The sequence below is a fragment of the Dipteris shenzhenensis genome, chromosome 24 (genome assembly GCF_047967505.1).
Source record: "Dipteris shenzhenensis isolate YYH24624 ecotype China chromosome 24, Dip_SZ_1.0, whole genome shotgun sequence".
Classification (NCBI taxonomy): Eukaryota; Viridiplantae; Streptophyta; class Polypodiopsida; order Gleicheniales; family Dipteridaceae; genus Dipteris; species Dipteris shenzhenensis.
Window position 1 is genome coordinate 28,744,763 of NC_141619.1, and position 21,503 is coordinate 28,766,265.

The window sequence follows — 21,503 nt, forward strand, 5'->3', positions numbered from 1 at the left end:
CTGATGAAGATGGAAATGGTGTGCTCTCCTAGGATGCATGGTGGACTTAATGTTCTCAATATAAGATATCATGTACTTGCAAGGAAGGCGACTATGCTCCATACTTTTTTCCGTCAACAACAGCCATGGACTTGTATGATAGCATCCATGTGTGTCAACATGAGGACATCGGCATATGGCCATTGGACTACTAATCATTGGGAGGTTGTCATTGGGAGATTTGTAGGGAAGATACCTGGCTGTCCTTTCTCTATTGCTCTGATACTTGACTGGAAACAAGTACTTTCTAAGGTCAAATGGGCTCCCGATAACTGCTCGGGGACAAACTCGATGAGGAAAGAAAGTATTCATTGGAGTGTCATCTTTGACATTCCACTTGCTTTACAGGAACCTGTTCGGGCATATAATCTCTTGAAATTGGGAATTAGATACATAAATGATGTGGTAGATGATCAGGGCTATGTCCTATCTTTTCCTCAGGCCACTACTTCCTATGGATTGGGAATGCATCATAGGCTGATATGCAAGAAAATTGCTGATTTGTTACATCCTCTTCTCCCTGTTCCTCCTGTGGCTGGCACAGACAGGCTTATGGATTGGCAATTGCAACCCTCTGCTACATGCTCTCATCCTGTTCCTCTGCCTCTCTTGACCTCCATCAAAGCCTACAGACTTCTTCAGCCTGCTCCATGAATTCAGCAATATGCTAATACTCTGTGGCATATCAGGAAGCCCCTTTCATGGTCGCGGAAGAATCTCCGGATATTATGGAAGTGTAAAATGCCTTTGAAACAAAGACTTTTTCTTTGGAGATGCATGACCGGCACTTTGTCAGTGGGAATCACACTTACCAAACGTCACATTGCACCATCCACATGTTTACGATGTCGAGCTCCTTCAGAGACTGTCCCTCATTTGCTTTGGCACTGCCCGTGTTCGACTCCGTTTCCCGAGCCGCAGATTTGGAAAACATTTTTGGTTATTTGGAAGATATATGAGGTCCTTGTCACATTATTCACTATTTCTCTCATGGGTCAGATTTTGGGCTCTTTGGACAATCTAGAATGAGCATGATTTGGCATACTTGGGTCGCCAGATTCATAAGTCATATGAATCTTTCCAAGCCTCATTGCGGCAATCCTTATATGATGCCTGCCATGAGGGTGACATCCATGCTTCTTGCATAGAGCCATTCTTTTTATGTTTCTGATCTTTGGGATACTCTCTATTTTGGAGACTATCCATCTTGTAAATTTATGAGAATATAAATACACTGGATTTTACTTAAAAAAAGTGTGTGTACGCTAACCAAACGTCGCATTGCACCATCCACATGTTTAAGATGTCAGGCTCCTTCAGAGACTGTCCCTCGTTTGCTTTGGCACTGCCCGTGTTCTAGGAACCTCCTCGGAAAAATTTCAGATCATCTTCAGCTCCGTTTCCCGAGTCACATTTTTTGGAAACATTTCTGGCTCTTTGGCAGATTTATGAGGTCTTTGTCTCAATACTCACTATTTCTCTCTTGGGTGAGATATTGGGCTCTTTGGACAATCTGGAGTGAGCATAATTTGGCATACTTAGGTCGGCAGATTCACAAGTCATATGAATCTTTCCAAGCCTCATTGCGGCAATCCTTATATGATGCATGCCATGAGGGTGATATGGATACTTCTTGCATAGAGCTTTTCTTTTTATGTTTCTGATCTTTGGGATCCTCTCCCTTTCGGAGACTTCCCATCTTGTAAATTTATGAACAGCTGTCGTACAGCTCCTGCTCTTGCTCAACCCCCACCCTAGCCTGTCGTACAGCCCTCGCATCTTTTCCGTACAACTTTCGTAAAGTGCCCCGTACAACCCTCGTGGGATTTTCGTACAGTCTTCATTTAGGTCCCGTACGACTGTCATGTGCTTTCCGTACATCTCTGTTCTGTACATCGTACATACGTTGTACCTCTGTTCAGCTGCTGCCCTCTTTTTGATCCGTATGTGTTTGTCCGTACGTTTTTATCCTTTTCTGTTTTCTTTTATCCGTATTGTCCGTCCGTCATATGTACAGTCTATTTTTATCCATACCTTTTTTCGTACATTTGCCCGTACCTCTCCGTACTCTGTATCTCCATACAACCGTACCTTTGCACGTACCTGTCCGTAATACCTCTCCGTACAACCATGATGTACCTTTGCCCGTACATGTCCGTACTTCTCTTGTCATGTTATCCTTTTCTTATTATTTTCATTTTCTCCCTCTGCTACAATGGCAGATTGTCCATATGAGAAGACCTTTCACAAAGAAAGATCTTATCAGAGTCAAAAGCAAAAGCAGGTAATGGGTTTGGATGACCAGGGCCCTACATGCCTCTACAGAGGCTCAGCTGGTATATGAAGTGATGCATAAGGGCTTTGAGGATACAAGGAAAAGTTAGAATGATCCGGTTCCTACCACAAGTATCATGATTGAGGTAGATGATATCTTCCACCCCGTGAAGGATTATGCCAAACATGCCATCATTATTTTCTTTCCGGGACGGATGCCTGCTGCTGCAAATGTTGGCAATTGGTTGACTAGAACCCTGGGTGGTTGCTATGTCAAGAAAGTGCATTATGCAGCAAGGGGTTTTTTTGAAGTGATAATGGCTGATGAAGAGCACAGATAGATTTTGCTAGAGCACTCTCCACTCTTCTATGGTCAGTAGATGGTCCATATATTGCCCTGGTCTCCTACCAGGGATTATCAGGCATTGATTCGACATCATTGCCCTGTATGGGTAGAAGTTGTGGATTTTCCTCAGTGCATGGCTTCTCTATTGCCAAAAATTGCAGCCTCTCTTAGTAAGGTGGTTTGTCCACCGAGACCAAATGGCAATTCGAATCGCTTTTGCATTTTGTGGAACACAGATAATCCCACGCTGGCTTCTTATTCAGTTACTGTCAATAATGTTTCCATGGGCAGTGCTTTCTACAAGCTGAAGTGGGGGAAAACAAGCTGAAGTGGGGGCTGTTTGTAGGTGCTTGCTTTGAATGCAAGAAATTTGGGCATATGGCTTCGCAATGCCCTTCCCAACCTCCCAGGATGCCAGTACAAGCTGAAATGGTTCCGCCTCGGAGTAAGAATGCCAATGCATCTTCTGTAGTCAAAAACAAAGGGGTAAAACAGTTTTTTGTTGTTCAAGACAAAGGTAAATCCCTAGTGTCTCAAATGCTACTGCTCCTCTTCCTATGCCTTCGGCCTCTCCATCTCAGGTGAAGGGTAAAAATTTGGATGAAGGATGGCAAACTCCTCACAAAGTTCTCTCTCCTAGGGGACCTTTGCCATCGAGGACTTGGAATAGTGCATCTTCACAGGCCAAGACACTAGCTGAAAACTCTTGCATTGGTTTGACTTGGTCTGCAGTCACTACCAATCGTACCCTATTCCCATAAGAGGACGTTACTGCTATATTGTCCTCCCCTCATGCTGATTTCTCTTCTCAGGGCAAAGGTCCAGATATTGAGGTGGAGATGCAGACATAGTCAGTTTGTTTATTGCTGCACATAACTGTCCCATAGCTGTAAATATGCTTGACCACATCAAATGCATTACACTCAATGTACAGGGTTTGTGTGATCATAGAAAGTGGAAACTTATGTGGATGTATATCAGACAATTACAGCCAAACATAGTGGCTTTGCAGGAACATAACCAGCACATGTTTGCTGGTCACACAAGACATTTTGCTGGTTATGATATTTTCTATGCTGGGAAGCACTCTTTCTCTAGAGTGGCTTTTTCTGTGAGGCATGATCTTCAACCCGTTGTGGCTCTCAATGATCGCCATGGTAGATGGATTATAATGCAATGCCTGTTTCAAGGAGAAATATTTGAATTTGCATCAATATATGCCCCTCGATCTTCCAATGGTCTAGCATTGATTTGGGATGCCATGCACAATTATCCGTGGAGACACTATGCATTCATTTGTGGTGATTTCAACAATGCTCCTCAATCGGGAGATAATACTTCAAGCCACCTGAGATTTTGTCTGCACGTCAGATTCTTTCACAGCATGTCCATCCAATTCTTTTCCAAGCTCAGGCTTTGGAACTAGAATTTCCCTTCACTGAGAGGAAATTGTCAGATGCAGTTAAATCCTGTGGTAGATGGAATCTCCAGGATGGGATGGCCTCACTGTTGAATTCTTTCTTGCTTTTTGGGATAGCCTCAAATCCCCTTTGTTGCAAATGGCTAATTCAGCTTGGGAAAATCAGCAAATGCCCCTATCATGGAAAAAGGGACTGGTAAAGCTCCTTCCTAAGAAGCAGATTTTTTATTTTATTACTGATTCGAGACCAATCACGCTCATGCCACTCATTTACAAGATCATGGCTAAAATGCTTGTTGACCGTATCAAAGGCTATCTACATGATGGGCTGCATCCTTCTCAATATGGCTTTGTTCCTCGTATGCATATCATGGACAATATTGCCAATGCTTATGTTGGAATTAAATATGCCAAGTACACGCAGCAGGATGTTTTGCTCTTACAGATTGACATTGCCAAAGCTTTTGATACAGTTCAATGGGAATTCAACTCGATCCTTGGGCTTTGGAATAAAAATGCAGCAGGTTATTTATTGGCTCTACAAGGATAGCAATGCTGCTTGTATTCTTTCTAAAGACATCTCTGAAGAATGAACTCTTCGTAGTTCTACTCATCCTATGCTGCAATACATTGATCGTCTGGTGGCTACAGATTCTCTCCATGGTTTGGAACTAGATGAAAATCGCAACATGGTTGCTCAGGCCTATGCTGATGATTCTTTCTTTACTCCAAGGAATACTCAGCCTAATCTTTCTACTTTGATGCAAGCCCTTTCATGCCACAGTCATCACAGTTTCAGCATGGACATGGGTGGGCTGATACACCGGAGGCCTGTGAGATCTTGCTCATGGAGATACATAGTTTCAATGAGCGTGAGATGGAGCTGACTCGCTTCGCATGGGCCGCGACATAGTCTTTTATACAGAGACACATCAGAGTCCAGAGCGCCCTCTTCCAATAGTCAGCAGATATACATGGGAGTCTGCCTACAGAGATGAGATGAGGGGTACAGGAGGAGTTCGAGGTTCAGGTGGAGTTGCAATCCTTTTCAGAATCACACCTCAGGGGACCATTTCAGTAGAGCAAAGAGATACACATTGTAGATTTCTTTGGATCCGGATTCGACACATGGACAGCCGAGATCTGTTTGTCGCAGTTTGCTACTTCCCCCCTGAGACCTCCCACTTTGCCAGAGATATTCGAGGTGATGATGAGACATCCCCATTTGCTGCCCTTTATCAGTCCATCATTGACTTCTTTAGCCACGGAGAACTCCTCCTAGTAGGGGACTTCAACGCGAGGACAAGGGCTCGTCAGGTACCACTTCTTGACTTTAGAGATGATTCCACTCTACTCCCAGATATTGACCTTGAGGAGGCAAGTGTGCTACGGGTTTTGGCTGACACGGGAGATCAATTCTCATCTTATGGGCATGCCCTATTAGACCTCGACAAGATACATGATCTCATTATCTATAATGGTCTTGACAAATGGTCCGCTTCAAGTGGTTTCACATGCTTTCCACATGGGGGGGCTCCAGTGTTGTTGATTACATCATGGCATCCCTTGTCTTCACATCTCGCATTACTGACTTCACTGTAGCACCTCTCCCCCCAGGGGCTGATCATACATACCTTTTCTTAAGCATCTCCACCTCCCTTCGCATAGCACCTTCTAACCCACTCAGTGCTTACTCCACCTACCATGATATACGCTTTGATCGGGATCACTCACCTTCTCACTCTGGCCGTCTATACATACTTCTCGCTTATATTGACTTCATACCCCTTTTAGAGATGGTGCTACCCTTGTCACCCACTCACTACACGACGCTGCCATTCAGGCTTTCCCTCACACCACCCGCTCCACCCGCCCACCACCCCCTAGAACCGTACCCTGTCATAGTTGGTACGTTGATGAGTGTAAGGCTTTACGCCATCAACTCAGATTCGAAACCAAAAACAGTCTTCCGAGCGCACCAGATACGCTATGCGAATACCGTGGACTGGTACGGAGGAAGAAACTAGACTTCATTCGTCGGAACAAGAAGGAGCTCCTGAACATTTTGTTTAGTAACAACTCTAAGGACTTCTAGCGGAGATTTCTAGAAGGACGGTCCCCTCCACCACTCACTGACACTGAGATCTAGTTTGATTATGCACGCACACTTTATGGCATCCCAAATCAGCCAATCCCTAATCTTTCACACATGCCTCGCCCCACATCTTGCACCCTCTTCACTAGAGGAGGGGTAAAGGATGCCATAATGCAACTTCATAATGGCCGAGCGAAGGATCATGAGGGGCTATGCACTGAGTTCATTGCATATGGGATTAACCTCCTAGCCCCGATCTTAGCAAAGCTTTTTAATGAAGCTGTTTGTTTGGGGTTTCCACACACTTGGACCATTAACACTATCTCACCCATCCATAAGGTAGGGGATCCCATGAGCCCGGAGAACTACATGACCATTAGGATTGGACATGTCATCTCCAAGATTTATGCATCAGTACTTGACTCTGAGGTTAGCAGACTTGCAGAGTGTCGAGGACTTAGAGCAGCAGGACAGGCCGGATTCCGGCGTGATCATGGAACCATGGACCACATTCTCACGCTCAGATGTATCATCGAGGAGGCAAGGTCACGGAAGCAGAAGGTTTATTGTTGCTTTGTGGATTTCCGCAAGGCATTTGACACCGTTCCGAGAGCCCGCCTCATACGGTGCCTACAGGACTTGGATTATGACCAGGAGATCATTTGGGCTGTCATGGCACTTTACGAGCGAGTTTTAGGCAAAGTTCGGACATGATCCGAGTAGACAGACGAGATCATCAGCACCATCGGGATCAAACAAGGGTGTCCTTTGTCACCTATCTTGTTAGGCCTCTACATTGACGAGCTTGAGACAGTGATGCAGACAAAGGGACATGTAGGTTGCTCTCTTGCGGGCACGCTGATCCAAATTTCTCTCTACTCAGGTGACGTGGCTCTCTTGTCTTCCTCAACAGAGGGGCTTTAGAGACACCTAGACGCACTACAATCCTTTAGTGAGTCTCATGATTTGAAGGTCAACTTGGGTAAAACCAAGGTCATGATCTTCAATACATCTCGAGACATCATGCGTCAGGAGCAGTTCACATTTGAGGGGTCATATGTTGAGAGAGTTTCATCATACACTTATCTTGGGGTTATCTTCTCCGGACCCAGCTTCACTATGAGACCGGCGATGCAGGCACGCTTGAGTAGAGGGTATCCTTCATTGGCCAGACTGAGAGGCAGTGCTTCCGCTCGCACTTTCAGGATCCACGCACCAAGGGGTTGCTTTTTGACTCCTTGGTTTGCCCAGCGGGGATGTACGGCAGCCTTGTTGCAGACCAGACTTGTCAGATACAGAGTGGGCTCATGTGGAGCGGCTACAGGTTCTCATGTTATCACAAATGATTCGTGGTAAGTCATCCGTTCCTCACCAGATCATTCAGGCTGAGTTTAGGTCACCCCTTTACAGCTAGATGTTGCATTTCAGGTCATCACATATCTGTATCGAGTTAGGGAATATGGGGATTATACCTCGGGGCGTAGCAAGCTACCATGGATAGCTCTAACCTCTTCTATGGCACTTGCAACAGGAGGAGACCAGAGGTGCTAGTATGCACGTACAAAGAGATGGTTTGAGCGACTGGGGCTCCACATGGATAGACTACCTCCCTTCCAGTAGAGCATGGATGCTCCGTTTTCTCCCCTCGTATCACACGAGGTCAACCAGGTTATCCGTGAGCATCTACTACAACTACACACATTTCGGACCTGGTTAGGACCGAGTGAACTCCCAGTGAAGCTTAGCTTCTACAGAGATCACTTCTTACATATCACAGTGGAGGGTTTCATTGACCCACCGGGATACGCGCAGATTCACCTACTCCACTCGTTGAGGATCTCTCTTAGGCAGTTCCAGGTCTCTTCACACAGACTTCGCATCGAGAGCGGCAAAGCAGAGCGACTACCCAGGGAGAGGCGCATATGCATACTGTGTGACATGCAGGAGGTTGAGACAGAGGAGCATTTCATCTTCAAGTGTCCTATGTACTACGAGATCCGAGGGCGTTTCCTCTCCTACCCAGACCCGCGGTGTTTGGCAGGTTTCATTCATGAGGCACTGAGACACCGCGAGAGGATACTCCGAGCACATAGACAGGAGCAGACTTCTTCCTCGGCTGATCCCTCTCAGAGCTCTATCACAGAGATCTTTCAGCTAGATCACATTGACCCCCATGAGATGAGGCCTCGACATGACCGTGACCTAGAGCCTGTGACCCGACAGTTCAGACAGAGGGTCGACACATAGATCACACTTGGGGACATGCCCTCCTGATTTAGAGTCGGAGCCCTACCGACGGGGGTCACAATAGCCCTGGTCAGACGCAGAGCTATGACCAAGAGACCTGCCAAGACCGCACCTCTGATTGGCTGATAGCACTCTATTGCCGACTTCATGCCTCCACTACCCCATCCATCCTGATATCTTGCTGTTGCCAATGATGATGATGATATTGATGACGATGCTGAGATTTATATATAGTCGACCATCGACATGACTATGTTGTACTTAGGACTTAGTACTGCCATTTTGCATTTTTGCATTTTGCATTGGTATGGACACTCGTTTAGTAGCTCCACTACCACAGCTTGTTGTATCAGGATTTTCGCACTCTCATAGACCCATCGGTCTTCCGAAGACTTTAATAAACTTTCTTTCTTTCTTTCTTTCAGTTTATGGTTTGGCAGCTGGCCTTCATGTTAACTTTCAAAAGTCTAAGCTGCTCCCATTGCATATTAAAGACTAGCACAGTCTCTTATGGCCAGGGGAGATCATCCCATCTACTCAGTTGGTTCACCACCTTGGATATCCTTTGGGCTAGGGACTCACTCGTCGACAGCAAATTGATTGGGTCCTAATCAAGCTCAGGAAAAAGCTTGAATATTGAAAATTGGCAACCTGGCCTTTACATGTTCGTCCCCAAATAGTGCAGTCCATTATTGTGGCGTAAAATTTTTTTTATTTGCCTTTGATCATGTTCACCAAGGCAGATCTTGATTCCTTTATGCCTGTCATTATGGAAATCTTTTGGCGTTCCAAACATGGCAGAAAAAGTCTCAAACTGCTTTCGGTGCACCGAATTTGTTCCCCTAAAATGCATGGAGGATTGAATATCACTAATATCCAAGTGCACATCCTAGCTCACAGGGGGAAAATGTTGCTGCAATTACTGAAAGGTGATCAACCCTGGGCTCTCATGATTCAATCTCTGGTCACACATCTCAATACTGCTGCTTTTGGTCATTGGCAACCCACTCAATGGGATTTCTTGTTTGGGTGCAATTGATGGCACTTTGCATGGCTGCCCTATGGTCTCCAACTTGCTTCTTGACTGGAAGCATATTCTGTCTCACCTATGGTCTCCAACTTGCTTCTTGACTGGAAGCATATTCTGTCTCACCTTGAATGGCATGGTCGACAATCTCTAATGGGTAACTCTTTGCGGGCTGAAAGCATTCACTGGTCAAAAGTTTTCCAACATCCACTTGCTTTACAGGAACCTCGTCGTTCCTAGTTTATTTCTTTTAAAGGGATCAATACTGTTGCTGATGTTATTCATGATGATGGCTCTATGCTTCCTTTTTCTTTGGCAGCCACACAGTATGGTTTGGGTTCTCATTATCGTACTTTGTGGCGGCAAATCACTTGTATGCTTTCCCCTATGGTTCCGATTCCCCCTTTGGAACTCTAGGATCGATTAGAGGATTGGACTTTGACTTCCCTTGGGTCCTCCTCTCGTCCTTTGAGGCTATCTCAGATTACTGTGCCTGCATTATACAAAATCCTTTTGCCTCAACCCTGGGTTTCAGAAAGAGGTAATTCTATTTGGCGAATGCATCGGCCAGTTAAGTGGTGGAGAAAAAGACTGCGGCAACTTTGGGCTTACAAGGTTCCACTTCGGCAACAGGTTTTCTTATGGCGAGTGCTTTTGGGAATTTTTCCATCTAGACAGTTGCTGGCCCATAGGCACATTGCTCCTGCTCTATGTCATCAGTGTCTGATTTCTCAGAAGACTGTGCCTCATTTATTCTGGCATTGCCCGTCTTCTCGACAATTTTTCGATTCTCTTCGACAGAGCCTACGAGCGAGATTCCCGACTCTTCTCTTTGGGAAATTTTTCTAGCTCTTTGGTTTTCATCCACAGCGACCGGAGTTTCATCTTTTCTTTATTTGGGCTCGTTATTGGGCACTTTGGACTTTATGAACAGACCGCAATTGAAAGTCTTTAGTGATCCCAATTTTTCTTTATTTGCTTTTTTTAAGTGTTCTCTGCAACAATCTTTCTTTGATTGCTTGCAGACTCGCCAGATAGATCAAGATGTATATTTGGCTTATACTGAGATCTTCAGTTGATGTATTTTCTAGCGCCTCTTTTCTGAGGTGACTACTCTTGTAATATAATCAATCAAAGCTTTCACTATTTTTTTTTTTAATGTGTGTGTGTGTGTGTGTGTGTGTGTCTTATTTCCCATTATGTGATCTGTCCCCAGGGCAAGGGGAGTCTCCAGGAGGGAGTGAGCTGAGGTTGAGCAGTGCGGTAAGTGGCCGTGCTATCCACTTGATTCCCACTAGAGTCGTCCTCATGTTAAGCTGGTCCTTGGTACTATGTGTCCCTTTACTTTCTCCTTGACCCTTTTGTCCCTGGGTTTATCTTCACCCTTCTCTTTCTCCATTTCATAGTCCATGTGGGAGGGATAAAGCGGAGGGGAGAGTGTACACTTATCCAGAGTTCTAATGTCTCAATCCACCATCCTATCAAGGAGTGCTAAAAGTCCAGAGCAGCCCAGAAATCAAGCACAAAGCATATTGCAACGTAGGGGCAGATGTCGATGAGTGGCAGTGGTAGTAGCAATGGGGAGGGAGCCTCAAACATGGAGGGGAGCTACGATGGAGCTTGAGAGGAAGTTGGGGAGGAGTAGCAGGTCTAAGACTCAAGTAGGCTATGAGAAAGCAGACGTAGACAAGCGAGAGAGGGGAAAAAAGAAGCGAGAAGGGGGGGGGGGGGTATGGGGAGGCAGGGCAAGGAGGCAGGAGAGAACAAAGTAAAAAAGGGTTAATAAAGTTGTCAATTGACCAATGTGACATGTGATATACATAAAAGAGAGAAGGAATATACACTCACATCTTTAACATAGCATTGTTTCTTTCTGTAATGTTAAAAACCACATGATTATCACTCTTAGCTGAAAGGTCTCCAATATCTTCTAGCTCTAGTTGAGGGCATTTTTTTTCTGGTCTTTCTGTAATATTAGTGACATGCACAAGTATAGAATATATCCTAATTATCTTGATCACCTTGAAATTTGGTTTACTTTTTTCTCGCGGGGGGGGGGGGGGGAAAGGCTCGCTAAAAGTTGATCGAAATCAAACAGCAAGCTATGTGACAAGCATGATGCTGCCAAGCCCTTAAACAGAAAAAGTGCAACAAAAATGCAAGGTGAATGAAAGTGTCAACTCGAGGCATATTAAATATTGACTATGCATGTGGTTGCCAGCAATCCCACAGATTCTAAACAAATTAAAGTACAAATCTACCCAACCATTCATGTAATCACCAGAGGATCCCACTCACCATCACATACAACAACAGAAGTATTATGTTTCCTTGAGCTTGCTCCTCCTCTTTTGGTACCCAAGTCAAATTTTACTCCAACCTTTAAAGGAAATGCTTCTGATACGGAGGTTACCAAACCTTGCTGGCCGACTCTCGGACTTGCCCTGGCACAAGTAGCATTCAAGTTCCTAAGATCATGAAATAAGAATCAAGATTTCATCAAACTAAAATAAACTTCTTGTTGATCAGTAAGCAATACAACCACACCATTAATCATCATGTTTCATTTATAAGAACAGAAAACCGACTTAAGCACTTTAAATTAAAAATATAAGAGCAGCAAAGGGCATCACACAGCAACAAAGACAAGATGTCAAAATAAACCATGAGAAACTTTCCAAAGGAGGAAGACCATCATGGTACTAACAACTACTACAAACTAAGCCCACAAAAGTCCATGCAGTGACATTTGTTGTTCTAATGAGGACAAATCTCCTTATGAGACACTCAGAAAGACATGGACAAACAAGGATTCACCATGCAAAGAGATCTTTCCACTATAGCATGCTAACCTCCTCCCACGATTTCAAATCTTATGAGCTCTAGTTTACGGGTATCAGCATTCAAAAGATGTAAATGATATAATTGTTGGAAATATCTACTAAACTTTCACAATTACGTCACAAAGGGGGCCAGTGAGTGCAAGAGGAAAAGAGAAAAAGCTTGTGTTTTAAGAGTCGATATAGACCTAACACAGCAAGTCACATCAAGTTGTAGCCACGACAACCCACTGTGTGGTTCATGCAGCTCTCACTATGGCTCAATGCCAAAACTTATGATGTGGTGTTCATTTTTCAAAAGATCTTGCTTCAAGGTGATGAGACGACTTCCAATCCAAGAACTCACTACTCCACTACCTTATCTTCCACCTAGACCTCACTTATATACGTTTGGTGATTCATATTATTCTTTTATATATATCTAGATGAATCCAAGAACATGTCCAAACTCATCCTCTAAAAACACGACACATAGTGGTTTCAATCTCATGATAGTCACTCCTAAGGTTGAAAACCATAAACTCCATCATGCATAGCAAGGACTAGCTACTATGGCATTCCCACCAATGTCATTAGAACCCAACGGTGGGTCTATACAAATCCACACACACACACATATTATTCCTTGTACATTTTGACATTGTCAAATAGTGGGGTGTTGGAAAAATTGTAATATTTTAGGCACTGGCCAATGTATTACTTAGGATGGTTAGGGGGACATTTTTAACTTCTAAGGTTTTTTCCCCTAACCATAGTTAGTGATTGAGTTGGTGGCATAGTTGCAATGAAACGAGTTTTTTATTTTTGAAACGTTTTCAAACATTGCCAAATGTTTGGAAATAAAAAACATGTTTTCGGGCAGTGATTTTTGGGGCTAAGGTCAATTATTGGCCCTATGTTTTGTCAAAACAGTACGCTTTGTTGGAAACGGCTTCCCTACAGCCCTCGAGCCCCCTCGTTCATACTCCTCGTATAGTGTAAATGTAACTAGGAATCAAGATAGTATCTTGTTACATGTACATTGTTGCAAACTTGCTTTCCAGTTCATAATTGTTTGTTTCCAAATTCCTGGGCTCAATTTTGAGTGTATGAACATATTAGATTGTTGAGATGTTTCCCTCTATGTTCCTCAGTGTTCTGGGTGCCCTTAGTGCATGAAATCATGCATGTTAGGTCCTAGAAATTAGGCATATAATTTTTTGTAAAACAGGCACTTGGTGGTACAATCTGTTTTGACTCACCCTAGGGTGAGCCTAGGGTTTTACAGTTTTTTCATGTGAAACAACCCTCTTGTACTCCATTCTTGCAAACTCATCTCAGCATAGCTCCACAATTTTTAGCTCTCCACCCCCACATATCTCACAACCTCATGGATAGCTAAACTTTTTGTTTTCTTTTCAAGTTTTAATAGAAGGTATATTTTTATATTGGAGGGAAGAGGGGGAGTGATCCCAAGGTCCGATAATGTCCTATCCACTATGACTATCTTATGATCCGTAACAATTTGTGATGGTCAGGCCCATTACAAGATGACTTTTGAATTCCTATTCTTGATTAATAAATATGTATGTTTACATCTAAAGGAACCTTTGGAGGTTCGTTGGTAGAGTCCAAAGAGGCACAAAGACATATAATATACAAATGAATGAGTATGTTTACATCTCAATGAATGTTTACAAAGGCACAAGGCCTTAAAGAAAGACCGAACAAAGATATTAGAAGGTGCTTAGCTCTTTACATTCCTAAAATAAGATATAAAGCTGACCATCGATAATGTACACCAAGAAAACCCCAAAACAACACACCTTCTCTTTGTACTTTTTGTGTCCTTTCTTCCAATATACTTCACACGGTCACCTATGTCACAAGAAAAATCATGCAAGATCAATTATACAAAAATCTCGAGGTCTAGAAACTTTTCAAAGAAAAGGAAGTGAATAACCGGTGTCGAGCTTTTTAAAATTTGTTGAAGCATACAAGGGTCAATTAGAAGTGTCAAGGGTCGTATGTAGCCATTATTTGATCACATCTAATAGCAATGAATGCATAAGGAACAAAATGACATCCATAGATATCGCAAGTCAATTTTTGAGTCTTCAAGGCTGCTATTACTTGTAACCATCCTACACTTTCAAAATCTTTGGATACATGTAACCTGTTGCACCTTCTACCCATTTCAATCTAACAACAGTGTAAATACAAATAAAATAGTAATGAAGGCCCCACCATAGAGCCTTACGGCCTTCATTCCCTTAATTGTAAAATTGAAAGCCCATGCATGCTTTGTGTAATGTAAATTTGTATGCATGCCCTATACCTTTTATCAATCCCTCTTTGACAGAAATTGTATCCTTGATTGGATAGAATTACACTACTTGTTTTAAGAAGATACAGGTGAAAATAAGCAAATAAATGGTAATTGCATACATAAACCTAAATGCTAGATAGAGAAAGGTAACTTCAACATACATTCTAGAGGAAGTTTTCACATTGTAACAACCAATATTCAACAAAGCTTCTTGAGACAAACAAATTAGGCAGTTTTTCAATTCCCACCCCTCTTCACAACATGGAAGGTCATCTACCAATAGTCTTGAGACCATAATAGAAACACGCCATCTCTAACACCCCCTCTCAAGTAAATCCTTGCCAAAGACCCCACTACATGAAGTAGAAACCAAGTCAAACAACAAGGGCAAGAGCCCATCGTATGCTAGCACTGTCGGGGAATACATGGAGCTAATACTTGAGACCCAAGAAGTAGGAGCTAATACCTGAGACACAAGCATTTACTATGCACAGAGGGGTGTGAACTTCTGAGATATCTTGAGCTATCCAACGAGCAGGTCATGAGGTTGGATCTCTCCGCTAAAGATTCAAAATCTCTCCATAGCTCATCGTTACAGTAATCTCGGTCGCCACCTTCTCTAAGCAGGGATGGTGGGTAGTTGAACAAGACCAAAGTTCAAGTAGTAGCACGGAATCTACTACACCATACCCTGCATGGACGCATGGCGAGGAGCAAGAGCTGCCCTTACCTGGCGTGGGTCCTTTTTCCCTTGTAGCTGCAAAAGTGTCGAAGGCTGCGAAATCCCTTCTCTGTGTAGCTGAGTTGCTCCGCTAGCTAATCCTGCATTGGGGCAGGATTGTGGGATGGGCTTTTGGTCTGCGTTCTCCCCTTGACCTCCTCAACTATGGGATGGGCTCTCAAGCTCTGTGAAGAACTCCTAGTTCATCGTGCCCCCTTTGATCTACGTGTAGGGTTCTCCCCTTGACCTCCTCAGCTATGGGATGGGCTCTCAAGCTCTGTGAAAAACTCCTAGTTCATCGTGCCCCCTTCGATTTGCATGTAGGGACTTCCCAAGCAGTGTACTTAAACTGCAGTTCCCCAAAGTACGCATGCATAAGTGTGGTCCATAATGTACTTAAGTCCAATCATGTTTCCACCTCTCACGGAACATCATGAATTATTATCTCTCCTTCATGAGTCCTCACAATGCCACTTCCCATGGTGGAATTTCCTATGTATGCTCTTTTTATGTCTTCTAACACAAGCATAACCAAACTGCCCCCTGCACATAGCAGCTTCTCATACCTCCATAGATCAAGGGAAAGGATTTACATAAAAACACACCCTATAGTACCCTTGTCTGAACAAACATCCCTTCCAAATGAACGTGGGCTTATGATTTGCCGACAAAAGTACAAGAAGGTCCACCGATAGTCTAATGGCTTGAGAAAGCATGGGCTTGGAAATATGTTATGTTTCAGCAAAGCTGTGAAATTCAGGTTCTGTTAGAAACATGGTGAGGGGGAGAGAGAGAGAGAGAGAGACAGAGAGAGAGAGAGAGGCTAAGGAGTGAAGAAGTGATATTCAAATGAAGACATAATGATGGCTTTCATTCATTCATCAAGTATATCATGACAAGTGAAGTACAAACCTTTGTATAGGCTACACACTCATACACTAGCACCTAGTGCATATGGGATAAGTCCCATGATGGCACGTGGCACCCACACATGACTCACACACATAGACTAGTACTAGATCACCTAGTACTACACGCCAACACATCACATCAACACACTCTTTGGCTATGATATCTCCAACACCCCCCTTCAAAGCAAAGAGTGTGAGACCCAACACGCAAAGAGTAGACAAATCCCCCCTCCACCGCAATACTGCAAAGAGCAAGCCCAACTATCCAACACCTCCCGTGTGATAGTGACTTCTCAGATAGCTTGCGACCGGCAAGGGTAGACCATCACTCGTCACCCCCCCTTACTCTGAACTGGGTGGTCGATACCATCAAACCAAAGTAAAAGACAATACATTCATTTTTGTGGGACAAGCCTCTAAGGGCTGAGAACCTTTATTGACTCAACACAAACACACAGTGCTAAGCATCATCTACCTTCTCAGAGAGAAATAGATCATGCAACATAGCAAATGAGGTGTCCTGCTCACGGCCAGTAGATGTAACATAAATATTCTTGAGTTTGTCCAGGTTCTCCTTGGCTGAAGTAGTGAGGACAAGTTGATGAAGTAATTTATTGACCAACCTCACACCAATAAGCGCCAGTGCTTTGTCATGCTGCTCATCCCTAGTGGAAAGTGGTGCTGATGAGTCTTCACCACGAGGACTAGGCTCCATAGTAGCAAACTAAGGTAACCAATTTCGCGGTGGCAAATGAAGAGCCAACAAGCTGAAATGAATAACCAGCAAATAGAGGGGCTGGTCTAGGGCTCCGAAATGAATCAGCAGCCTTCACAAAGGCAGGGCGGTTGAAGAAATGGTTGAATAAACGTTTCCAGCAGCTGGTCGATGACCCCAAAGGCTCGAAATTTGTGAAGCACTTCTGCAAACCAGCTCCAAGCTATACCAAGAGGCTGTAGTAAAGGTATGGGTGGATCAAAATGCACCAGCAGATCACCAGGCCAAGAATCGGAAATTCTAGATGAAATAGAGGCTAGGAACAGCCCCAAAAACTGCTCTGTTGAAGGCGGTTCTGCAGGAGCAACCCTAGAGCAACTCGAAATACAAGTAATTGCTCCGAAACAGGTCGAGGAGGCCTTCAAATCACCCGAGATGCTGCAACTGACTGCGCGAATGAACACCTCTGCTGCAGCGGACCTGGAAACCCTAAAACGGGATTGTAGATGTGCTGAAATGGCTCGAATCTCAACGCGTCCTGCTTCTAAGATGCCTGAACAGAGGCGGCTATGCAGCAGCAGACTCAGAATGGCTCGAAAGTGCAGGAGCAGCCAGAGAACAGGTCGGAAATGTCCTCAAAAGGCCTCGAACTTCTGCAAACGGCGCGCAAAGGTGGTTGGCTATGCTGCAGCAGCAACGGAAGGTTGATTTCTGGCGACAAAAACCTTCACACGTGCTGGCAGAGCTTGAAAATTGTGCCGACCTGCAAGGAAATGGGCCACCTAGTGCTCCAAGAGAGCTTGAATTGAGATGACTAGCTGTGGAGGTTGTGGATAGCAGAAATGAATGCAAATGGCAGCAAAGAGAAGCAGCTAGATGCGGAATTGAGGCGTGTGCAGAAACCCTAATCGGGTATGAGGAGCTGAAAGAAGGAGGCAGCTAGAAACGAATTAGGGTTAGGGAGATGATGATGTGGCAGGGCAGCTATGATAGGGTGAACCTGCTCTGATACCATGTTAGAAACATGGTGTGAGGGGGGGGGGAGAGAGAGAGAGAGAGGCTAAGGAGTGAAGAAGTGATACTCAAATGAAGACATAATGATGGCTTTCATTCATTCATCAAGTATATCATGACAAGTGAAGTACAGACCTTTATATAGGCTACACACTCACACACTAGCACCTAGTGCATATGGGATAAGTCCCATGATGACACGTGGCACTCACACATGACTCACACATATAGACTAGTACTAGATCACCTAGTACTACACACCAACACATCACATCAACACACTCTTTGGCTATGATATCTCCAACACATTCAACAATGTTGCCTCTAGAGCAGCTGTCAAAAGCAAGATGGCTGAAATTCCTTGTGATCCCCATAGGAGTAGCGCACTTGAAAGTGTTGTCCTAAAGTACATAGGCTACAACATTGTAACTATACAACACCAGCAAGGAGGCTTGAGGAAACGTCAAAGATTCACCGCATAGTTGAATTGTAATTATATAACACCAGCAAGGAGGCTTGAGGAAACGTCAAAGATTCACCGCTCTCTGCGTACGGTGTTTTATATATGGATGACAAAAAAGAATGCAAGCATGAGAAAAAAAGGGAAGGAATATTTGCCAATTGTTGAAAGAGTCGTACCTCCTCATTCACAAAATGAGGAAACCTTCAGTTACACCATTTCAAGAATAAGCTACCCTTAGGATCACTCCTTGCTATGCATATGCACATTTCACTAATAGACAATGCAATAAATCTTGCTAATGGTATTGCATGTCACTAGTCTCACCATGCAAATAATATAACCAAGTTTCTACTCAATAGCAATTAATGAGGTTAGTGACCACACATGTAAATAGCAAGTCCCCTTGCTTAGGAAGCACGTTGTCCCTAGCTACAGAGACTCCTAGTACTGCTACAAGATTCGCATATCACATTCATGTTACAGCATCATGTACTAACACAACCCGCCGTACATTGCTACTTGAGATAAGACCTATAGCTAAGCTCGACGTGACTCGTGATGCTATCCAGAACACTGATAGAGGGATGAAACGGCAAAGATATTGTGCCCGGATCTTGTAAGCATCACCGTGATCCGATTTGTGTAGGGATTGCACACTAAACACAATTTTCATTTTCCAGCTCAGTTTTCAACACAAGCACCAGATCAATAAAGCCCAATTATGCTACAAGATTTACATCCATCTGATATGTCTACCACTGCTATATGACATCCAAAATGTGTGGGCATCAAGATGATTGCCATTTGAATATGCAGATAATTACGGACAGCTTCAATGATGGTTTTTGGACAACTTTGGTGTTGGGCCATATATCTTCGCTTTATAGTGTCACCCCAAATGGGTCAAAGTTGCCTGCTTCCTAGACTTGTCACTTCTCTTCAATACATTCTTAACTTGTGGCTGCTTGTTATTGCTGCAAGAGGGTATCCTAGAGCTGCCATAGAACAAGGCGTATTCTAGGATAAACAATACGGTGAGCTCTTGAATGCTTGGATTTACTTGCAGATAAGTAAGGAGAGTGGCTGGAATTCCAAAATAGAAGAACAAATTTCAAGAGGATGTTAAAAAGCAAGAGCACCCAAAGAGAATAGCAAGGTGATGAGGCTTGCAGTAGGCTGTAGGTGCCTTACAGCAAAAGGTCGATGACCTTAGCACCTTAAGGTCTACATCACAAGCCTGCGGGAAGTGACCCTTGAAGTCCACCTATTTTGCATGAACTAGGAATTGTTTGTCGACTTCTATTTTAATTGAACATTTGGAGAGATGGAGGGTCATGTCATCTAAAAGCATTTTGCATGCAGCCTCCTTTGCTTGGAATGCTCTTCTTTGCTCATGTGCATTCACTCCAAAATCATTTTCGAACTTGGAGCCCATAAAAGTGTATTGTTCATGTATGTGAACAAATTCAAGTTGAAGATATAAACCTTGTCTAGGCGCATTTGGTCATCTAAGGTACCCTTCATTGCATCGAAAGTATCCCACTCCAAAATGGGCCTTCAAATATAACATCAAGTGTGTCATGAACATTCAACACGCATTCAAATAACTATTTTATAATTGTTCAAACAATGAGAGAAGAGTTAAGCAATTAAGGATTTCCAATTGGCCTTTAGTCTTTAATGCTTTGTAGCCATTGAGAGAGCAAATCACTTGGTGCAATTCTTGAATATTTTGTAAATCAAGTATCCACCACAGTGACAATAGAACTCATTTTGATCTTTGAGTGGAAGTTCGCAAATCTTCAGGAAAATACATTTTGTTGGGATATTCTTTTGGAGCCTCTTTTGCTAAGTGGTTCTTAGCAAGAGTAATCATAATAATTACATCGATATGGATGATAAATTGAAATTGATGTTATATAATATGGTTTGAAGTCTTTTGGGAGGGAGGCAATAAAAATTCGGACGAAGAGGTGAGTATTTAAAAAAGATGGTGTTATTTTTATTAATTAATTTATTTCTATATTTTATATTTTAATTTATTTATTTATTTATTCCCCTTTTTTTTCCTTTGGGGCGGGCCCGCAAAAAAGTGAACATCTATTCTGTATGACCAAAATACATAGAACCATGATAACGTCCTTTAAAAGCCTCGTACAAAAATCATGCAAAAGTGAGGTTGTCGTAATCAATCTGGAGAGAAGAATAAGCCATTGTCCCACTGTCTCATGAAGGCATCTCTCCTAGCCACTATGGCACGAATCCTGCCCCAAGTGGCTAGGAGACTGTATATGATATCCTGCCAGATTGTTGAGAATGGGTGAGAGGCATAAGTCTAAGTCACATCTAAGGCCTCACCAAAACTACCATGCAATAAGACTAGCAATGATCTCCCAAGCAAAGTCTATAGAAGGAGAAGAAGGGCTGTGCAAAGAAACAGGCAGTGCATCTCGAGTAAGAAGAGGGACTCCTCTCACAATGAGAATGGCCCTATCCAAATCTGCAATAGTGTTTAGCAATGTTAGCCTCATAAATCAACACTTTAAAAACAAGTATTAATTCTACACTGCAGACATACTAAGATAGGGTGTTTCTCACATGGTTGTAAACTGATTCGGTAAATTTGGGTTCTTGCCCACAACTGCATAGCTTCCACAATCAATTCTCTTGCGTACATAGAACAGCTCACTCATGGCCAATATTTGAGCTCTAATAATACTCATGGCCATCATTGGTTTCTCATAATTAGAACTTTCCATTTTTTTTATTTATACTCAGAATTTGTAATTTGAATTAAGGTACACCTAGTTGTGTGAAATTTGTAAAGCCCAAGTAGTCTAGCTATACCTATTTGGACAGCATCATGCTGCGAATCCTGTTGGGACTCCTGCTCCGAATCCTGCTCTGAATCCCGCTTATCAGCTTTAGCTATGCGTATTGTTGCTCTCAGTCCTAAAGCATTTTTCTGAAGCTCCTGCTGCAAAAAGGGATTCTTTTAGCAACTTTTCAAAATCGGGAAAACAAAAAACAGACTCCATGGCGAGAAAACGATCATCCCTTCAAATTTCATCAACCTCAAAACG

General features: G+C 43.3%; 1 protein-coding gene across 6 annotated transcripts in view; it reads right to left on the minus strand.

Moving 5' to 3' along the window:
* The window catches only part of LOC147886454 (uncharacterized), a 225,903-nt gene that overhangs the window by 160,338 nt on the left and 44,062 nt on the right, over positions 1–21,503 (minus strand). For 3 of the 6 annotated variants that reach the window (XM_087395188.1, XM_087395190.1, XM_087395189.1), the window contains exons 6-8: positions 21,268–21,397; positions 14,094–14,145; positions 11,747–11,916 (exon numbers count right to left, since the gene is read on the minus strand). In XM_087395188.1, coding sequence (XP_087251314.1) covers positions 11,747–11,916; positions 14,094–14,145; positions 21,268–21,397 — 352 coding nt within the window. The remainder of the gene's footprint in view (positions 1–11,746; positions 11,917–14,093; positions 14,146–21,267; positions 21,398–21,503) is intronic. The other 3 variants (XM_087395193.1, XM_087395191.1, XM_087395192.1) reach the window with 2 other exon arrangements.